General features: G+C 39.1%; 1 protein-coding gene across 1 annotated transcript in view; it reads right to left on the reverse strand.

Moving 5' to 3' along the window:
• Window positions 1-18,802, reverse strand: part of LOC126248894 (mitochondrial-processing peptidase subunit alpha) — a 137,032-nt gene that overhangs the window by 95,332 nt on the left and 22,898 nt on the right. Inside the window, exons 3-5 of the mRNA XM_049950365.1 lie at window positions 17,215-17,294; window positions 9,158-9,240; window positions 427-529 (exon numbers count right to left, since the gene is read on the reverse strand). Coding sequence (XP_049806322.1) covers window positions 427-529; window positions 9,158-9,240; window positions 17,215-17,294 — 266 coding nt within the window. The remainder of the gene's footprint in view (window positions 1-426; window positions 530-9,157; window positions 9,241-17,214; window positions 17,295-18,802) is intronic.

Genomic DNA, 18,802 nt, shown 5'->3' on the forward strand with positions numbered 1-18,802 from the left:
CAGGACATCAAGTGTTACTTTGAAATTATATACAATTCTCATAGTTGAGAAAAAAGTCAAAATCAAATTTCAATATTCAATAATTATTAGTTATCAGTGTTAATAAACTGCTGCCTTCAGATTCATAACATTTTTACACAGGAATGGGAGAAGTGCTAAATTTTGTGGAATTCTGGAAACACCAGCAATTTCACATTACATCATCACAAGTAATCAAAGATTTCATGTTAGCTTTTGCTTTATCATTTACACAAAATTTTCCTGGCCCCTATCTGTAATGAACATGCACAGTTTGAAATGATCTACAAGAATTACAGGCAGCAGTGACATGATGCAAGAGCAGAAGTTACGGACGGCTATGTTAGACTAATCTAAAATATAAAATAGCAGACTAATAGTGAACTGTGTGCTAAAAAATATTATTACCTCAGTTTCTGTGATCTTCGCACGAACTACTGTTTCAGCCAATATTCGAGTAACAGGATCTACAGATTGGCTTTCTGCAGAAACAGCATACAGGATAAAGTCCCTAAAAACACATAAAATGATTACAGAGTATTTCAATTCTTCAGTTACACTGTAGTAGTACTGTGCTCTTTGCTAATTTAGCCTGTTCCTCTTTGCTTTTTAGTTTTTATCAGTTCTAGACCATCCTACTTCAGACTGATTCTAGGCTTTAGCAAAACTTTATACTCGGAACATCAATGAAGAGAAAGTAACTATCCACAATTTTAAATAATATTCATTCCAAAATTCATAAGTAGCTTTAAGAACTGATCAAGTGCTGTTAACGGACTTTCTGTAGTTCAGGAAATGTGACACACACACACATCTGTGCAGCTACATTGTGCCAGCTGGACACAAAATGCCAGAATTCCAGTTTGGCAGGTTGACTGGGATGAGGGGTTGTGGTGGTGTGTGTGGTGTGGGGGGGGGGGGGGGGGGGGGAGCACAGGAGAAAGAGGCAGGAAATGGGGGAGGGGTTGGGGAGGCGTATCTGGCAGTTCAGAGTGAGACAGCACATGTGCAGGATAGGAATGTGAGAGGGAGAGGCAGATGGTGCTCAGCTGACGAATGTAACAAATGAGCAACGGAGCAGTGATCTGGGTGGTGCTCAATGATGATGATGATGATGATGATGATGATGATGGGTGGATTAGGAGGTGTTCACAGAGGAAGGGGAGACTGTTGGCTAGATGGAGTGCGTGCAGTGGTTTAACTCAGCTGGAGAGTACAGCTAATATGATCATAGTAAAAATAACTTTTTTCACTTCACACAGAATTGCTTAGCCACCTGCCATTTTTTGGGAAGTCCCTCCTGTCAACAAGGTGGTAGAGATGAGACAAACAGTTGCACCACTTCCAAACGTAGAGAGATATTGTATTGCATGAAGTGCATTGCAATTTTGCTAACACAGAATATAGCAAAGAATGACATGGGTAACAGTTTGATTTTGATGCCTCAAATTGTGATGGGATATGGAACTTCTGGAAAAGCATCCCCTACAATTATGAAAAAGTGGAAATCATTTCTATATGTGGCAATCAAAAAGTTTCTGCCGGAGGGTGTCCCTGCAGCATATAAGCAATGTACTGTGGCTCCAATTCATTTATATAGACACTGACATGTAGGCAACGGAATAGTGTGGCAATCGTGTCTTTCTAACTAACGTATGTGCAGTATATGTGGGAACATGTACTATGGCAAAGTTATTACCAAATGCAGCCAAACAGGACCAACATGCTGTTATTCTTTTCTTGGCTCCCAAAGGACAAACACCCGTAGACATCTGTCAGAGAATCAAGAATGTGCATGGGGCATCACATCTGTAGAAAACCACCATTGTGGAATGTGCACCAGCCAAGTCCTGTGCCGACCACGATTCAACACATGCAGGTCCCCATATCACAAATGCCGTAATGCAGAAGTTATGCCAATGCAAGTAGGAGACATTGGAGCACTCACCCTATAGTCCTGATCTCCCCATCCCCAAGCCATTATCATGCCTTTGGTCACCTAAAAAAGGCCTTGAAGGGTCGACGATTCCTGTCAGATGAGGATGTGCAGCAGACAGTTATGGATTTCTAAACACAGCAGGACACTGTGTTTTACCAAATGGGTATTTCCAATCTGGTGTTTAAGTGGGATGATTGCCTTAATGCTCATGGTGATTTTGCCTGATTGGCATACCAATTCTGAACAGCACAGCCTTCAAATGGAAACTTTCTGATTGCTCCTTATATTTACACTGCCTGACAAAAGACGTGAAGCACTGAGGAGGTGAGGAGAAAACAAAATGAAACTTAATGGGTTGCGAGGATATGTGACATTATTTCAGTGATTACAAAATCAAGTGAAGTTAACAAATAACTTGGCAGTATGAGCCATCTTATAAGTGACATTGTACCACCACTCCCCTGGCCTCAAAGCTTAGGCTGATTCAGTTGCAAACAGCATCTTATAGCCATTGTGTCCTCTCCTAAGGGAAGCTGGCCCATAAATGTTATAACTGGTCCTTGATACCCTGGACACTGGTACTGGGAGAGAGTTGATGTCCAAGTTGGTCCCACACGTTCTATTACGGACAGATCTGGGGATCTTGTTGGCCATGGGAGTACCTCAACACCATGCAGACAGTGCACATACACACATGCCATGTCTGAATGTGCACTGACCTGTTGAAAAATAACATCACACAGTTGTTGCAGCACAGGTAACACACGAAGATGCATGATGATTATGACATACTGTTGTGCTGTCAGAGTTTCCCCAACCACTACCAGCCATGATGTCAAATTATACACAATGGCTCACCACACCCTGACACCAGAAGTAACAATGTTGTTCCTTTCCAAAACATTAGAAGAATGGGACCTTTCCCCAGTTCACCACCGCACTCACTGAAGGTGGTCATCCAGGTAGTGCACAACTGTGATTTATCATTGAACTCAATGCAACACCATTCAATAGCTGTCCATTTTTCCTGGTCACAGTCATTTGCGTTGTGGTGTTAATGGCAGCCTATGAATTGGATAGTAATTCCCTAACGAAGAATGTGAAAGGGACATCATATCTGTCAAAAACCACCATTGTGGAATGGGGCACCAAATTCTGTGTTGGTCGCAATTCAATACACACATATCCCCATATCACAAATGTTGCACACAGATGATGATGATGTTTGGTTTGTGGGGCGCTCAACTGCATGGTCATTAGTGCCCATACAAAGTCCCAATTTTTTCACAATCCACTTTCACAAATGATGATGATAACAATGAAAGCACCCAGTCCCTGGGCAGAGAATATTCCCAACCTGGCCGCGAAACAAACCTGGGATCCCGTGGTCCAGAGGCGGCAATGCTAGCCACTAAACCACAAGTTGCGGACTTGTAACACGGAAGTAGCCAACTCAAGGGGGAGATATTCAAGCAGCCAGCCACAAGCGTGGGATGACACAAATAATTGCATAAAAAGTCAATTATTTGTTCTCAGATGGCAGGTGCAGATGTAAAGGGTTTATGAAGTGCTTGGTGCACAATATAGCGATCCTCCCGTTATGTGGTCAGATGTGGTCGAGCAGAACCTGGACAATGATAGTATGCCTTCCCTCAAGTTCCTGGGCAGTCCAACATTGGGCCACTGTCACATCAAAATGACCCACAAATCTGGATATTACATGATTTCCAAAAGCCATTCAAATGGACACTCACAATGAGGACACTTTAAAACTGTCAGGTGCTGATAACACTGTCTCACACAAGTACACAACACCCCCATGTCTTTCACAGTGATCACTCAACATCTGATGATGTTCAAACTCCTTATCAACAATACCAGGCCTGGTAATAACACTAAACATGTACAACACTACTGCACTCCGGTGGCCAAGGTACCTGTTACCAAAAATTTCAACTCTATAATTATTTACATATCTACCTTTGTTGTGTACGAAGTTGCACTGACATCCACTTCTGAGTGCTTCCCTTTTTTGTCAGACAGGTTATTTTGAAAGGACTGAACAAGAAAAATGAAAATTTTAGAGTTTAAGATTGTCACAAGTGCTGAATCACAACCCCTTACTGACTTACGGACATTGTCTACAGTACCTGAAAGGGACTGGATGCTCTGCAACTACTCTTAATCTAAAGATGTTTTGAAACTAAATAAAACCAAAGACCACTGTGAAAACTGGTGACAGTAAACTGTAAATAGAGACATTATAATGATCCAGGTGCACACGAATACATAGTCTCATGGCAATATGTACTAATAAAATTGTCTCGAGATTTTTTCAGCCGAGTACTCCTCAGCCAACAGCACATGGATTTTAAATCATTTGATGCACCTGGAAGCTCTGGCAGGTGATCTTTTGAAGTATAAACTCACACTGGCTGGCACCACTCATGCCAACAAATCTGAAATACTCCCTGAGCTACTGTTCACAAAAAACAGAAGTGTAGGTATGTGTATGTTTTGCTTTGATAAAGAAAAAAAAAACAGTTTCACATACAGCAAAATCAAATACAATAGTTGTTCTGCTGCAACCTGCTCATTACCAGTTCACTATCTGTGGTATTAGTAAGAAACTACACATAACAGAGGATTAAAATTCCACCAAATTTGGAGTAGACATGCTGGAACAAATGTGCAGCACCTATTCATGTAGTCAGAAGATCAGAAGATGGCCACTAAGCATGTTTTATGGCTTGATAAATACTTGGTGTGTGTGAATGCTTGGGTTATCCAAACCCACAATAATCAGCAGCAGAGAGCCAACATATTGCCAAGAAAAGACTTTCTTACATGCCTTGGTGAAGAACTTGCTAAATCCTGGATGACAAAGAGGCTAGAAACCACCAGTCTACAAACACACCTTTGAGTAGCCACACAAGGTGTCCTAACTAAAAAGTCACCATTGCAAGGGAAAGAACTACCTGCCACTGGCAACAAAACTCTTGTCATATCTGCCCTTAGGCTTTGTGATCTAGGATTAAATTAGTAAGGGCACCAGTCACTTCATCTTATGATAGTGTTTATGTAACTTGCACAACAAAACAGGTTTTTAATTCAATTGCAAAATTAAATACCTAAAAAAGTTATCAGTTTTGTAATATTTGCTTTCTTTATTTCTTCTAATTCCCCTATAATATGATTAATGATATATTTCTTGCTTGAATTATTTTCACTCCATGATGGCTTTTCACTGCTATGCCACATTGGAATAGAGCAGAGTTGATATGTTTCAAATTTTTACAATGAAATCATGGCCTATTTCACTTCATGACAAAATCATTAATTCAAAATAAATTCATAATAGTGCTCCCAAAATCAACTGTTTTTGTATTATGAACATTACACATATACACATATCAATACAGGGAAACAAAAAGAGAGTCACGTGAAATCTACTGTAAGAGCAAGTTACAGACATATTACATGAGATGGCCATGAAAAGTCTTGAACATTGAATGATGTAAAACTTCGTGGAATACTCCCATTACAAAAAAACAGAAGATTCCTGGGACATATACTGCAATATCAAGGAAGTTGAATAAAAGTAACTGGAGTGGACAACAAATACGATAGGAACTCTGCATTAACATGAAGAGTAGCAGGTGGAAAGGCCGTATTAATGTCAAGAGCTGGTGAAAGTACAATCAAACATTAAGAAATATTTCTTGGATCATAAACATTTTCACAGATCGCCTCAACAATGCTGAGCATCTTAAAGGCCAAACAATTTATTATTCAGCTACACAATAGTAGTGCTATTTTTTCTACACACTAATCACAGGGTACTGGATAGTATTGTGATGTGAGGCACCACATCGAAAAAATCACACCCCATTCTCTACGCACATGTTTGGTCCTATCCATTCATAGTCAACTACAGGTCAAGCTTCTTATGATTTTCCATAGCTCTTGGCCAGTTATCTGCAAGGGATACTGGTGTGGAACTAAGAAGTTTTGTGAACAGTTTTGCTATACAATTTTTCCCAAGGACTGACAGTGGATCAGGGCTTTGGATGAATGTCTTTAGAGATCATAAAAGAGTGCCTGCATCAGCCAATTATATTTGGTGAGTTCAATGAGCTTAACAGCTACTCAGAATAACCTAGTTCACAAGCCATTAAAGACTTGGGTGGCACACCACTGAAAATAGGAATCTTTGGACCTGTCAGTCCTCACAGTCCACATCATTCTGCAACACAACATTAAAGGCAAAAGCTTTGTTCTAGGTGGGTATCATTTTGCTTTCTTATCATCAATGTCACAATCATTCACAAAACAAGTGATGTCTGATGATCAAAGTGCACCCATATAGCCAAAAATTAAATAAAAATCTTGGTCTATCAAAAAAATGGGTTGTGGCATTCGTTTTCTTCTCCAGAAGCCAAGGGCTCAAGATTGTGGTGGCCAACTGAAAAACCATGGGGAGAGAGGTCTGAAAGGGGGGGGGGGGGGGACTAGGACACAAAACAAATTCTGTCTCAAGTCTTAGAGGTGCTTGAAATCATCTGGGATCGAATTAGTTAGTTCTTTCATCACCACAGCACTCCAGCCAATTAGCCAAAAACTTCAAATCACTTGAATGCCTTCCTTATATGCCAATCTTCTTTTCACAAATGAAAACTTTGTTGAGTCAAAAATGGTCTGATGGCTTTAGAGAACGAAAAGATGGCACTGACTGTAACAGAAATTCTTTTCAAAAGGTGAATCAAACAATTCTATGCTGAAAAGATTTTGTACTATCCTTTGCATACTGTCAGAAGAACAGAAGGAAGATTATGATTTAACATTTCGTTAGCAATATGCTTGCTGGAAACAAAGCACAAGCTCAAATAGATCCAGAGCACATTTTAGGATACAACAGGGTGTACGGGAAATCAGCTTTGTCTTTTTAAAGAGAATCAGCCTGGTATTCACCTGCTAAATCGAAAAAGGGAAGGTCAGACACATATTTGAACTCCACTCTTCCTGAATTTGCAAGTGAAATTCCTGAACTTAGTTGAACACTACCAGGCAACTGCAATAGATGAACCTACACAGATTTGTGTAGATCTTCCAATTGACTGGAAGATAGTAATAGCTTCTCATGTCAAGGATTCACAGGAAGCAGCAGGGAGTCATGATGATCCACGACCACTTTATGGTCAGTCACGGCTTGTGTACACCGCTCTGAAAAGGTTGCAAATTACCCATCGCTCTCAGCAGGATCCCAAATGGATTCAATCAAAGACAGAGTAGGGTGATGTCAAGAAAAAGATAATTACTTCTGTGAGATGGTGGCTTCTGATGGTCCTGTGCGAGTGCTCACCTGTTGTCCAGCAATGAACTGGTGAGTGTAACTCTCAGTAACTCGCTTATTTTGAGTGCAAGCATTTGTGCTTCCTCATGCTTCAGCTCATGTGCGCAACAGTTGTGGTATGGTGGGGAGTGAGGGAAATGCATGTGCATCATGCCATCATGACAGTACATAAGAAGAGCCACCTCTGAAATTGGACAGCATCAGTTTTGACAGCGGCACCATCTAATAGAAGCACTATCGAGTCATAACTGTGTAACATCAAGAATTTCTTTGCATTTTAATCTGCAGGGCAAGGAATCTTAGTGTTTCACACAAAAAGGTGGGTTTCCAAAATGTTCAGTGTATTATAAGACACCGAATAGTTTCAGGAAGTTAAATTTACAGAGGCACTACATGTCTTACCACACCAGAGAGTACGGAAACGAAAAATATGAATGATCTGAAAGTGTACAAGAGGTTTTAAAACTTAAAAAAGGAAGCTCTCAGAAGTGGAGGAAGAAAAGTGAGGAAAATCAAGTGAGTGCTGTTTGGATGAGCTACAAAATTGCACTATTTTTAGTGAAGTCTTTGCATCCTTTCACAGATAGTGATTTAATAATAGAATACTTGGTAGTTGCAGTTGAACATTTATGTACACTTCATGTAGAATTTTCACTATGTGCCCTTATCAAATGTGACAATCATGTGTTCCACACAGGTTACAATAGATGCCATCCAGAGCCACCTTGCAAACTCTCTGTGAAGGTTTCGTTGCACATTCATTAGGGCTCTACGAATGTGTAGATATCACAACCACAAAGCTGGATGTGATATTCTTACCAGCATTAAAGAAAGTGTAGAAAATGTACATTTGTCAAGGAATTTATTAGTTTATGTGCCTACAGGTGGAGCATCGGTCATGTTGGGGAAACAAACCAAGAACTGGAGATTAGTGTTTAACATCCTGTCAACAAAGAGGTCATCCGAGACGGAGCACTAGCTCAGATCAGGGAAGGAAGATGGCCATGGTTTTTTTCAGGAATCATTCCTGCATTTGCATTAAGCGATTTAAGGAAATCATGGAAAACCTGAATCAGGATGGTTGGACGCGGGTTTCAACCGTCGTCCTTGTGAATGTGAGTCCAGTGTGCTAACCACTGTGCTACCCCACTTGGTGAAACAAATCAGGACTCGATCAGGATTCGTAGCGCAACTGACTGGGAAAATAAAAAATCTTCGAGTACCAATTTGCACTGATATGCAGCTTGAAGTATCTGCAAAGTGATAGACAACATAAAGCCATTCTAGGTTTCTTCAGGCATTTGCCTCAGGATCAATTTTCTTATTTACACAAGTCTCCAACCTATTCCCTGTGATGATGGAGGGGTACAGTGCTTGCTGCTTGCAGTCTTTCACTCCCTGTCTGCTTACTGAGCACATCTGCTGTGAAGCTCTGTTCTACATTATACCCCATTTAACTGTTATTGAATTCCATGCTATCCACTGGCAGTCATTGTACCCATAACATACTGATCCTGACCACAATACCCTAGCAAAGTAATCTAAGGATATGATGGCACATGGAAAGCCAAATGAGTAAACAGTTTTGAACATGGAGTTGCCCCTGTATCTGTCCTTGACAATGTCTACAATGGACTGTACTAAAACATTGTGCCTTAATTGCCCTTTGTACAACTACCACTCAGACAACTAGTGCAAAATCTGATGACAACATAGTCATATGCAAGGCGAAATAACTGCTTCCACCAAGCTAATAAGACTTCCTCTCTCAAAAATGGTAACTATTTCCACATCAGTTGCTAATTAATGTATGAACCACTGTAATGTTATTTCTAATAAAAACTAACCTGTCAGCCTGACAGTCACATATTCCTCCGTACCTCTCCAAGTCCAATAAAATACTGTCTTTGCTGTCATAAGCAAGTGTCCTCTGGAACGGAAAGAAAAACAAAGTTATATATGAGACTACACAAATTACAAAAAGTAAAACATCACTATTTGGGGGAGGGCTGGAAATCCAGTGTTAAGAGTGAGTGTGTGAGTGTGAGTGTGTGTGTGTGTGTGTGTGTGTCTGTCTTTGCACACTAATCATGTAAGGTTGGGCTAATTTCACACAAGACAAAAGTAACCATATTTATATACTGCATTATCTGTTTCAAGACATTTCAGCCACAATACAAGTCTCAATACTAGTGACACAATATCATTAAAGTGTTACAACTGCTTTGTTCTGTGGGAATCTTCAGCTAACACAACTTCACACACAGATTTTTTTTTTTTTACACACACACACACACACACACATCGGGGAGGGGGGAAGAGACATCCAGATGCAAAAGTTTACTTGGGAGAAACAGGCAATAGGGAAGACTCATTCAAGATTAATATTTGAAGTTGCAATGAATGATTGGACAGCTATAGCCAAATGATAAAAATATAGTATTTGAATTTTAAATAAATTTATTAGATCATATGCTTTTAACATTCTAGATAAGATTTGTTTCAATGGTAAATACACTTTCCAATTGAAAATTAAATGGGGCAGCTGCTGAACTTCAGCATGTGGTAATACAATGAACTTAGGACAAACTGCCTTGGCACTTGAGGCACATTCTTACTTTCATGTCTCTGATGTTGTTGTTGTTGTTGTTGTTGTTGTTGTGGTCTTCAGTCCTGAGACTGGTTTGATGCAGCTCTCCATGCCACTCTATCCTGTGCAAGCTTCATCATCTCCCAGTACTTACTGCAACCTACATCCTTCTGAACCTGCTTAGTGTATTCTTCTCTTGGTCTCCCTCTACGATTTTTACCCTCCACGATGCCCTCCAATGCTAAATTTGTGATTCCTTGATGCCTCAAAACATGTCCTACAAACTGATCCCTTCTTCTAGTCAAGTTGTGCCACAAACTTCTCTTCTCCCCAATCCTATTCAATACCTCCTCATTAGTTACGTGATCTACCCACCTTATCTTCAGCATTCTTCTGTAGCACCACATTTCGAAAGCTTCTATTCTCTTCTTGCCCAAACTAGTTATCGTCCATGTTTCACTTCCATACATGGCTACACTCCATACAAATACTTTCAGAAACGACTTCCTGACACTTAAATCTATACTCGATGTTAACAAATTTTTCTTCTTCAGAAACGATTTCCTTGCCATTGCCAGTCTACATTTTATATCCTCTCTACTTCGACCATCATCAGTTATTTTACTCCCTAAATAGCAAAACTCCTTTACTACTTTAAGTGTCTCATTTCCTAATCTAATTCCCTCAGCATCTCTGATACAGATGCCAAATTAGCTTTTCATATGAACCTTTAAACAATTAAAAGAAAACAAACATTTCCTAGATACCTGTCAGTTTTACAACTAAGTACAGTGACTCTGTAATTCTGGTAGCAATACAGCGTGATGAGCATAGTTAAAACCAACAGTCATATTTCTCAGTCAGAGCTTTATGAGTGTTCTCCACACACTTCTTCACCCTTCTAACCACAATATGTAGCTAACAAGTTGCACTGTGCAGACCAGAAACACAGTAGGGTTCCTCACAGTGGCTGTTACATCAATCACAGTTACAGCAGAAAACAATCCCATTTAAAATAATTTGTGTGTGGCTGGTTGAATGTCAAAGTTTATATCAGAAGTGTTAGTGCAAAAACATCTTGCAGACTCTACACACTGCTGCCACTTGAAACTAACAGACACTGGGCAAATAATTTGTCACCCCACAAGACATCATGCTAATTCCATACAAAACCACCTCCAGCCTTGAGACTTGCCAAGGACAAGAGTATTCATGTTTCGTCAACACGCCATATGCAGCTGAAGCCACTCATTGATGATATCTCATAGCTACCAAATTGCAAGGATGCTGAGTGTTTGATTTCACTCACTGTGCCAAATCCTCCCAGACATTTTCCATGTATCTAGGTGCATACTGTGATTCATACACTCAAATGCCTTAGATAGGTCACAGAAAATAATATCCAGCACTATTTTAATATTCAATGCATGTAAAATTTTGTGAGTGAATATGCAAATGGTATTCTCAGAAGACAACTCTTCTGAAATACAAACTGTGACTTGCTGAGGATATTATTGTTGCTCAGATGACATACTATTCTAGAATACACAACCTTCTCAAAAATTTTGGAAAATTGTGTCAGCAATGAAATATGTCAGTAGATATTGACAATCATCCTATCACATTTCTTAAAGAGGGTTTTGACAATGGCATATTTGAGTCTCTCTAGAAAAATTGCTTTGAGTTAGTGTTGCATTACATATTGCAGTTAAGACAGGGCTTATTATACAGGAATAAATCTTTAGAAATCTATTGGAAACTCCATCAAAATCAAAAGAGTTTTCATTTTTGAGACAAATATATAATTTTTCTTAATTTCAAAATCAGAAGTTGATGGTACACTCACACGATTGAATTTTATGCGAGTTGCTTTTTTAACATAGTGCTGTGATTTTTCTATTTAACTGTTTGTCTCTATACTTTCTACTATATTTAATAAATGATTATTAAACACAAGTATATTTGCTACCTTCCATTCAGTCCAACGGTGACACTATCCTGTTCTATGACTGGTTGTTGATTTCTGACATTATGTGCATGTTCCTTGATTTTTTAATAACTTTTCTTAATAATTTTGGGTAGTTTGCACCTACTGCAGAATCACAACTTGTTCTTGCCATCAGATCCATTTCCCTTGTCCTTTCACAAGGCACTAATCCCTCTAGTGATCCATGGTTTTTTACATGGCTGTTTAACCCTCAAGCTGGCACAACTATGTATAAAGATTTCCTACTGCAAAAAACAGTCTTGTACTGTTCCACTGTTGTTTTGAAACAGTGAGAGCCTGTACCTATTCCTTCATTACTGCTTTAGCTAACACAATGCTAAATTGAGCTGTCATCTGTCCAAGTGAGCATCAATAATATAAAGTAAACAGCAAGCTCAATGAGAAGTAATTGTGAATCCATGCAAGAAAATGACTCAGATTATGATCTTGTGGCACAATCCCACAATGGGATAGCACTTCGAATGGGTCCTTACTGTGGGGTAAGATTGTGCACGCCAACGGAGTGATACAATGAAAGTTTATTTTATCATTGGTTAATTAAACTAACATTAAACAGTGATTTTGCTCCTATTTGTTTATCTTGGTAACATGAAGGCAGCATTCTTTACATTTTGCACAAAGTACGGCGCGTGCCCGCTCATGCTGCAAAAAAACAGCGAACCGCTTGAGGGTTAGTGTCCTATCTGAATTGCTTATGTGAAAAGCTATTTTCAAATAATGGTATTTATTTCTCATGGAATAGATTACATTTGGTGTTAGCATTTGTTTCATTATAAATTTGATCCCAGGTAATTTCTTGCAAACTATTCTTAAAAATATTTGTCCTGGAGTCATTAATTATTCTAACTGAAATCCACTGAGGAGTATCCAGACTGTGAGGCACTAACCATGCACCATGATCAGAGAGAGCATTTGTTTCTGGTTAAACAGTCTGGCTAAACAATTATTTTCTTCCTTCGAACTTCACAAACGAAAACATTATCACTTAGGCACCTACTGTCTTTAGCCATTCATGCTAGAATGTTGGAGAGTTAATTTCTGAGATCAAATTGTTGGATCCACATAAGGTTTCCATATCATTTTCCCTATCAGGATCCTTTAGAAAATATATCCTGAAGTCACCACAGACTATTAATTGCTTGCTGCTGTCCGATAGCATAGTAAGGAATCTAGATTCCTCATAAACAGTTGAAAATTTCCCATTGTGAATCTATATACAGTTACAATTAAAAGTGAGTTATTTTTCAGTATAGTTCACATGCACACACTTCTATATGCTGGTCACTCCAAAATCTACTTGTCTCAATACTTTTGAACTTGTGTTTTATGTTAATATATGCAACAACTTCTCCTTTTCCTATATTAGTTCTGCATGAGTACACTGCTCGAGTGTAATTGTCTATACATAACTTCTCTAAACATGTGGTTATGTGGTGCTCAGATAGGTTCAGGGTATCATCTTTTCAGTGCTCTCTAAACCTCCCAGGCAAGAAGCTCTTTTAGTTTTTTACTCAATCCTCTAATATCTTGAGGAAACAAGTAAACCTGTTTACACTGCATTCTTAAGCATTTTAAGGGGCTCATCTGTTAATTTGACTTCTTCCAAAACAGGGTGCCTGAATTCTGATTCTAACCGAAAAAAGGTACCTGTCTAACACCAATAATTACATGGATCTTGCTTTGTGTGATGGTGCCCTCCTCTGTCACCCTGTACATTTTCTGCAAGAAGTTTAACCAATGCAGTGTTATCCCAGGACTGGTCATGTTGCTGTAGGGCCTCCACACAAAACTCGTGTGTGTGTGTGTGTGTGTGTGTGTGTGAGAGAGAGAGAGAGAGAGAGAGAGAGAGAGAGAATCATCCATGTCACCTCTACTGCTGTAATTACTGTCCTTAGCCAGGATGTTCCCTGCTCCCCTATTAGAATAACTTGCTCTTCTTTGGCAAAATATTTGCAGAAATTCCCTATGTCCTCTGTCACATGCTTAAGGCTAATTCTTGACTTCACAATATTTGTGACTTGGTACCCTGGTCCTAATTTGTCACCTACCATCTGACCTCCACTTCTCCCATGGTTACTACTCTCTTTTGGTGTCAACCTACACTTAGTTTCTTTGCTACAAATCTGCTGCACTCTACTGGGACCTACAGCTGAATGAGGTGCTTCACGTCCTACTTCAGGTAACAAGTCAAATTTATTCGATACTGTAAGCTCAAATGTAGATGAGTTTCTCTTTCACCCACTGCTTTTTACCTTTAGCCAGTTCCCACAATCTTCTTCCCCCTTTAACATATCTACTTCAAACTGTGCGTGTTCTAATTCGTCCTGAAGGTCACAAACTTTGCCTCCCAGTTAGTGATTCTCTCGACTTCTTTGCAGAGCCTATAGTTCATTGGGAGAGCCTCACTGAGATCCCCATACAGTTCTCCAGTAGTCACCCATGTGAAATTCTGACCCACAGCCTACACATACCACTCCCTACTTGACTATCTTACGACGACATCCACACTTATCACACATTGCAACATAGATTACACACTTAAAAATTGAATTAAATCACTTAACACACTTTACACAATTTTTATTATTTATGAGCCACAAAAATTATACCTACAGGCTAGCACTTCAGGTGTTTGATATAATGTACAAAGTTAATTATTCCTGCTTACAACAAGAACTCAGCACTCACTTAAGTGCAGTTTCAGTTGATTAACTTAATCACAATAGAGTGTAACTTTTAATGTAACTTTAATTTCTGCAAATTGTATGTAAAGAAATTGCTAGTGTGAAAGTATCTAAATCCAACAACTTCAGATTCATGCTAATTTCTGGAAATAAGAACTTAATAACATATGCACACACTCCATTTAAATTGCCAGAAAGAAAAATAGAACAATTAAACAGGGTTCTCCAAGTTAACTGCATCAAAACGTAAACAAAAATGTGACTACAATTCGACCTTACTATCTCTTCGTGCTTTCTGGAACAATGCATACAGAAAAGTGATACCTTTAATAGTAAGTTTAGAAAGCACACTAACACATTATTTGATGAGTAATTTCTACTAAACTAACTGTTATTACAATCTGAATAACTTATCTTTACAAGAGCACAAAAACTCGTACGTCTCGTCTGATGCAGGGATGCCAACCTCATATCAGGAATGTACGCACGCAGCCCAGTGAACACTGCAAAATACTCATAATGAAGATGTAGAAGAAAGGGCAACACTTAGTCACCAAGAATACTGCAATACACAAACCAGTTCAGTTTTATAGTAAGCTTGACCCAATTAATGGTACAAAAAGCACCCCCAAAATATCACATAACTTCCTCTGGCCTGAACCACATATTCCACCCACTACGGGTTAAACTGCCCATTGGCAAAGTCAGTGCATTTGAAATGTTGTATCATTTGGAAAGATGCAAAATCATAGCTTATTGATTTATGCCTCCAGTCCACTACTGCACAATTTCTGTGTTGTTAGTCCTACAACAGCTTTTTGCAAGATACCTGACTCCAAACGTCAACTGCATACAGTTTGCTTTCCAATGTTTGCTCAGAAACTGATCAAGCTGAACCTGCATTCACTGACAGCAGCAATTCCTGTCAGGTTTGAAACAAGTTGTGACTGACCAGGATTTATAGTCATCTATGGTACCTGTCAGTTTGGCTCTTTCCACAACTACCCTCATACAGTGTTACATGGCTGTGAGTGGTATAGCATTCCTTGGAGACATGTTGGATAGTCCAGATTGATACACAAACAATTTTGGCAGCTTCATTCACTGGTTGGCCATGCGCACATCCAGACACAATAACTTCTTTCCACATTGACCATGTGCTGGTTCCATAACACTGTCTGTCATACACACACCACTTCACTGGCATGACTTACGTCAGTACTGGTGGGACACTTGACCGTCTAGAACCAGATCTATACCTTGTACAACACTCCAAAGCAACCAGTGCACTTTTTTAAGAAGGTAACTGTTTTGTCCAGTGAGCTTATAATTGGATCTTCTATACATATAATAATATTTTATTCTATTTACACACTAAAGTACAAGTTTGATAGTAACCTTGTCATAGTAAAGCAATGACACATGAAACCACTTTCCACATCCATAGTTGCCAGACGCATTTTAGCACTGTCACACAACCTTGTGGACCCATGAGCTGACAATTACTACACCTGACTGAGGCTTCACAATACCAACCACTCCCCCTCCCCTCCCCTCCCAGCCACTCCTCCCCCAATAAAAGAGTCAGGTAGAATTGTCTCTGACCCACTGCCCAGTTGCCATAATCACCCCACACTGCCACACAACACTGTCACTCCTGAGGACCTAAGGATGTGGACTCCTACTGCTGGAACAGAGGCTGCTGCTGTAATCCTGCAGTCACATTTTGTAAAACCATTTTTATAGAGAAAGGGAAATCTAGACAGTTACATTCGGCCAATGTTTTCGAAGCAGTCTGAAAAGACCATGTACAAAAGAGTGGTAATACATCTCAGTAAATTTCATTTATCATAAAAGCAGTTTGGCTTAAAGAAAAAAGGTTAACAGAAAATTAAATTAATAGTTTTCTGTGTGAGGAACTTTCAGAGCTCAATGGTAAAGTTTTCATACTTCATTTATGCATGATTAGGCCCCCAGTACATTTTCACAGTTGACTTAACAATTTCTAGTTAAATCTTTTGCGCAGAAGTGGTTTGGATGTAAAGGACACATTGTTGTGGTCTCAGTGACAATCTCACAGAAAACTGACGTTTACAGAAATGGAACACTTTAGTTATCTGCTGCAGGAGAACAAAATTTCTTGCAGAACAGAATTAATTTTAAAAGCACCTTACAGTTTCTCCTCCTTAATAAGTCTTTCTGTCTAATACATGAGTTGTGGGCTAGAAGGAAGTAATCAGTTCTACATCTGTAAATGGCCAGAGTCTGGAATATGAAAAGTGTACTTATATGTATGTTACTGATGTCAAAAACTACACATTCCATATTGTAACGGATAATGTAAAACCCTTATGCTTGGGCATCAAAGAACACTGTCTTAGACTACAGTCACTGTTGTGGAGCTAAGCAGCTCGAAGTCATGTGTCTCACTTCCCTCCACCACAGCCCTCTACACCTTGCAATGTTGCCACATCTGGAAATGGCTGGTCAGTTGACACAATTCGATACTTGTGTGTGGTTGAATTTCTGCAAGTCGTCAGTATGTTATTGATGTGTTTACTTTCGTGACGGGTATTACAGTAATAAATATTAGGGCTAAGCTCATCAAAACCTACTACTTACATTGAATGCTAGTTTTTCAAGCATGTGGGTAATTCCTCCAACGTAGTTACCAGCATGTTTTGCTCCAGCATCAATGATAACTGTAAGAAAACACAGAAATGTCATTTAAAGAAAATTTTAATATTTGTACATGGTAGTGTACAGAAAAGACTGTAAATTATAAATTTTGTACTAAAAATAAATGCAAATATGAGTTCATTAATCATGAAATGTTTGCTTTCTTGAGAGAACTGAGTCTAGTTGCAGGGAAGGATTATGATACTCGGAGAGATGCATGAGGGATTATCTCCCTAAAGTAATGATAAATAGTATTTTTCACATCTATTCCTCAAAATTCAGTAACAGTTCCCTTCTAATTTTCAACTTTACAGAGGAAGGCATTGAGTGATACAGTCACTCTATTGCAGATGGTTAACATTCGTCTCAATATCCACTGCCAATAATGAAATGCACACACTAGACTGCTATATACATATATTCTCCACTATTCAGCTTGCAAGTTATCAGATTTTCTGTAATGGAATTTCTTTATTATTCAACATTTTAACTAAAATCATTTCAGCACTTTAGACAAAAGATAAATAAACTGCATCCCCCGTTACTGTGAGGAACAAGCAATCAACAACACATTACCTGCTGTTTACACAGCATCAAAAATTCAACTATAAAAATTAAAATTCAAAACAAAAAATAATTAAGATATATTAAAAAGAATTACTCTACTTCCCTGATGTTCACAGAACATTGTACATAATTCTCAACTACAGTACCTCCTGTGGTTGTGATTTGCTCTATTGTGGAAACACAACCTATAGCTGTTACATGCAATTATTACTTTGTACTTAATGAGGAACAGGGGTGGCTCATGGGACTTTGCAGTTGAGCCCGACATACGGGGCGCGCTCTGTCCAGTGACGCATCTCTCCAGCCCGTCGCTTCCCCAGCAAACCAAGCTGATTACTTATCTGCCCAAACCAATTGCTCTGTAAAGCCACGTATTTATTCTCCTCTACTGTTATTTCAATTAACTATCTATGGGCAGGTTGTCATTGGATTCAGTGACTGTTCAAGCTTGTATGCTTTATTATAGCACCAGTTTATCATTTTTATCTCTAATCAGTTACAGATTCCACATGGGTATTTTTTACATTTAGAAGAGTGTATGTGACAGCAATAACAATTATAAAATATCTTCACCTGAGACAGATTCTTCTAATGGACACTTCTTAATTTCCAAGTAACACAAATCAAGCATACACTGACAGAATTGCATTTTTGTATGTCAGTTTTGCTGGTAATCACAATGTAAGAATCCATTGATAAATAGTAGGAATCACTTTGTCAAGGCTCGTATTTTCTCCCCATAAGTTTCTGGTCATTGAAAGCAGAACAAATGTGCACTGTAGAAAAGGCAATGTGCTGCAGTGGCGAATACTGTGAGCAGAGTGCACAGTGCAGTGGGCTGGTGAGCCGATGCCCTAACAAGCTGGCCTGCTGCCTGTGTCGCAGCTGCCTGCACTCACAAGAGGATAGCACCACCTCATCATCACCGATCTCGTCCAAATTTATGGTACATTCAGGACTTGGC

This window comes from Schistocerca nitens, chromosome 3, assembly GCF_023898315.1.
Source record: "Schistocerca nitens isolate TAMUIC-IGC-003100 chromosome 3, iqSchNite1.1, whole genome shotgun sequence".
Taxonomy (NCBI): domain Eukaryota; kingdom Metazoa; phylum Arthropoda; class Insecta; order Orthoptera; family Acrididae; genus Schistocerca; species Schistocerca nitens.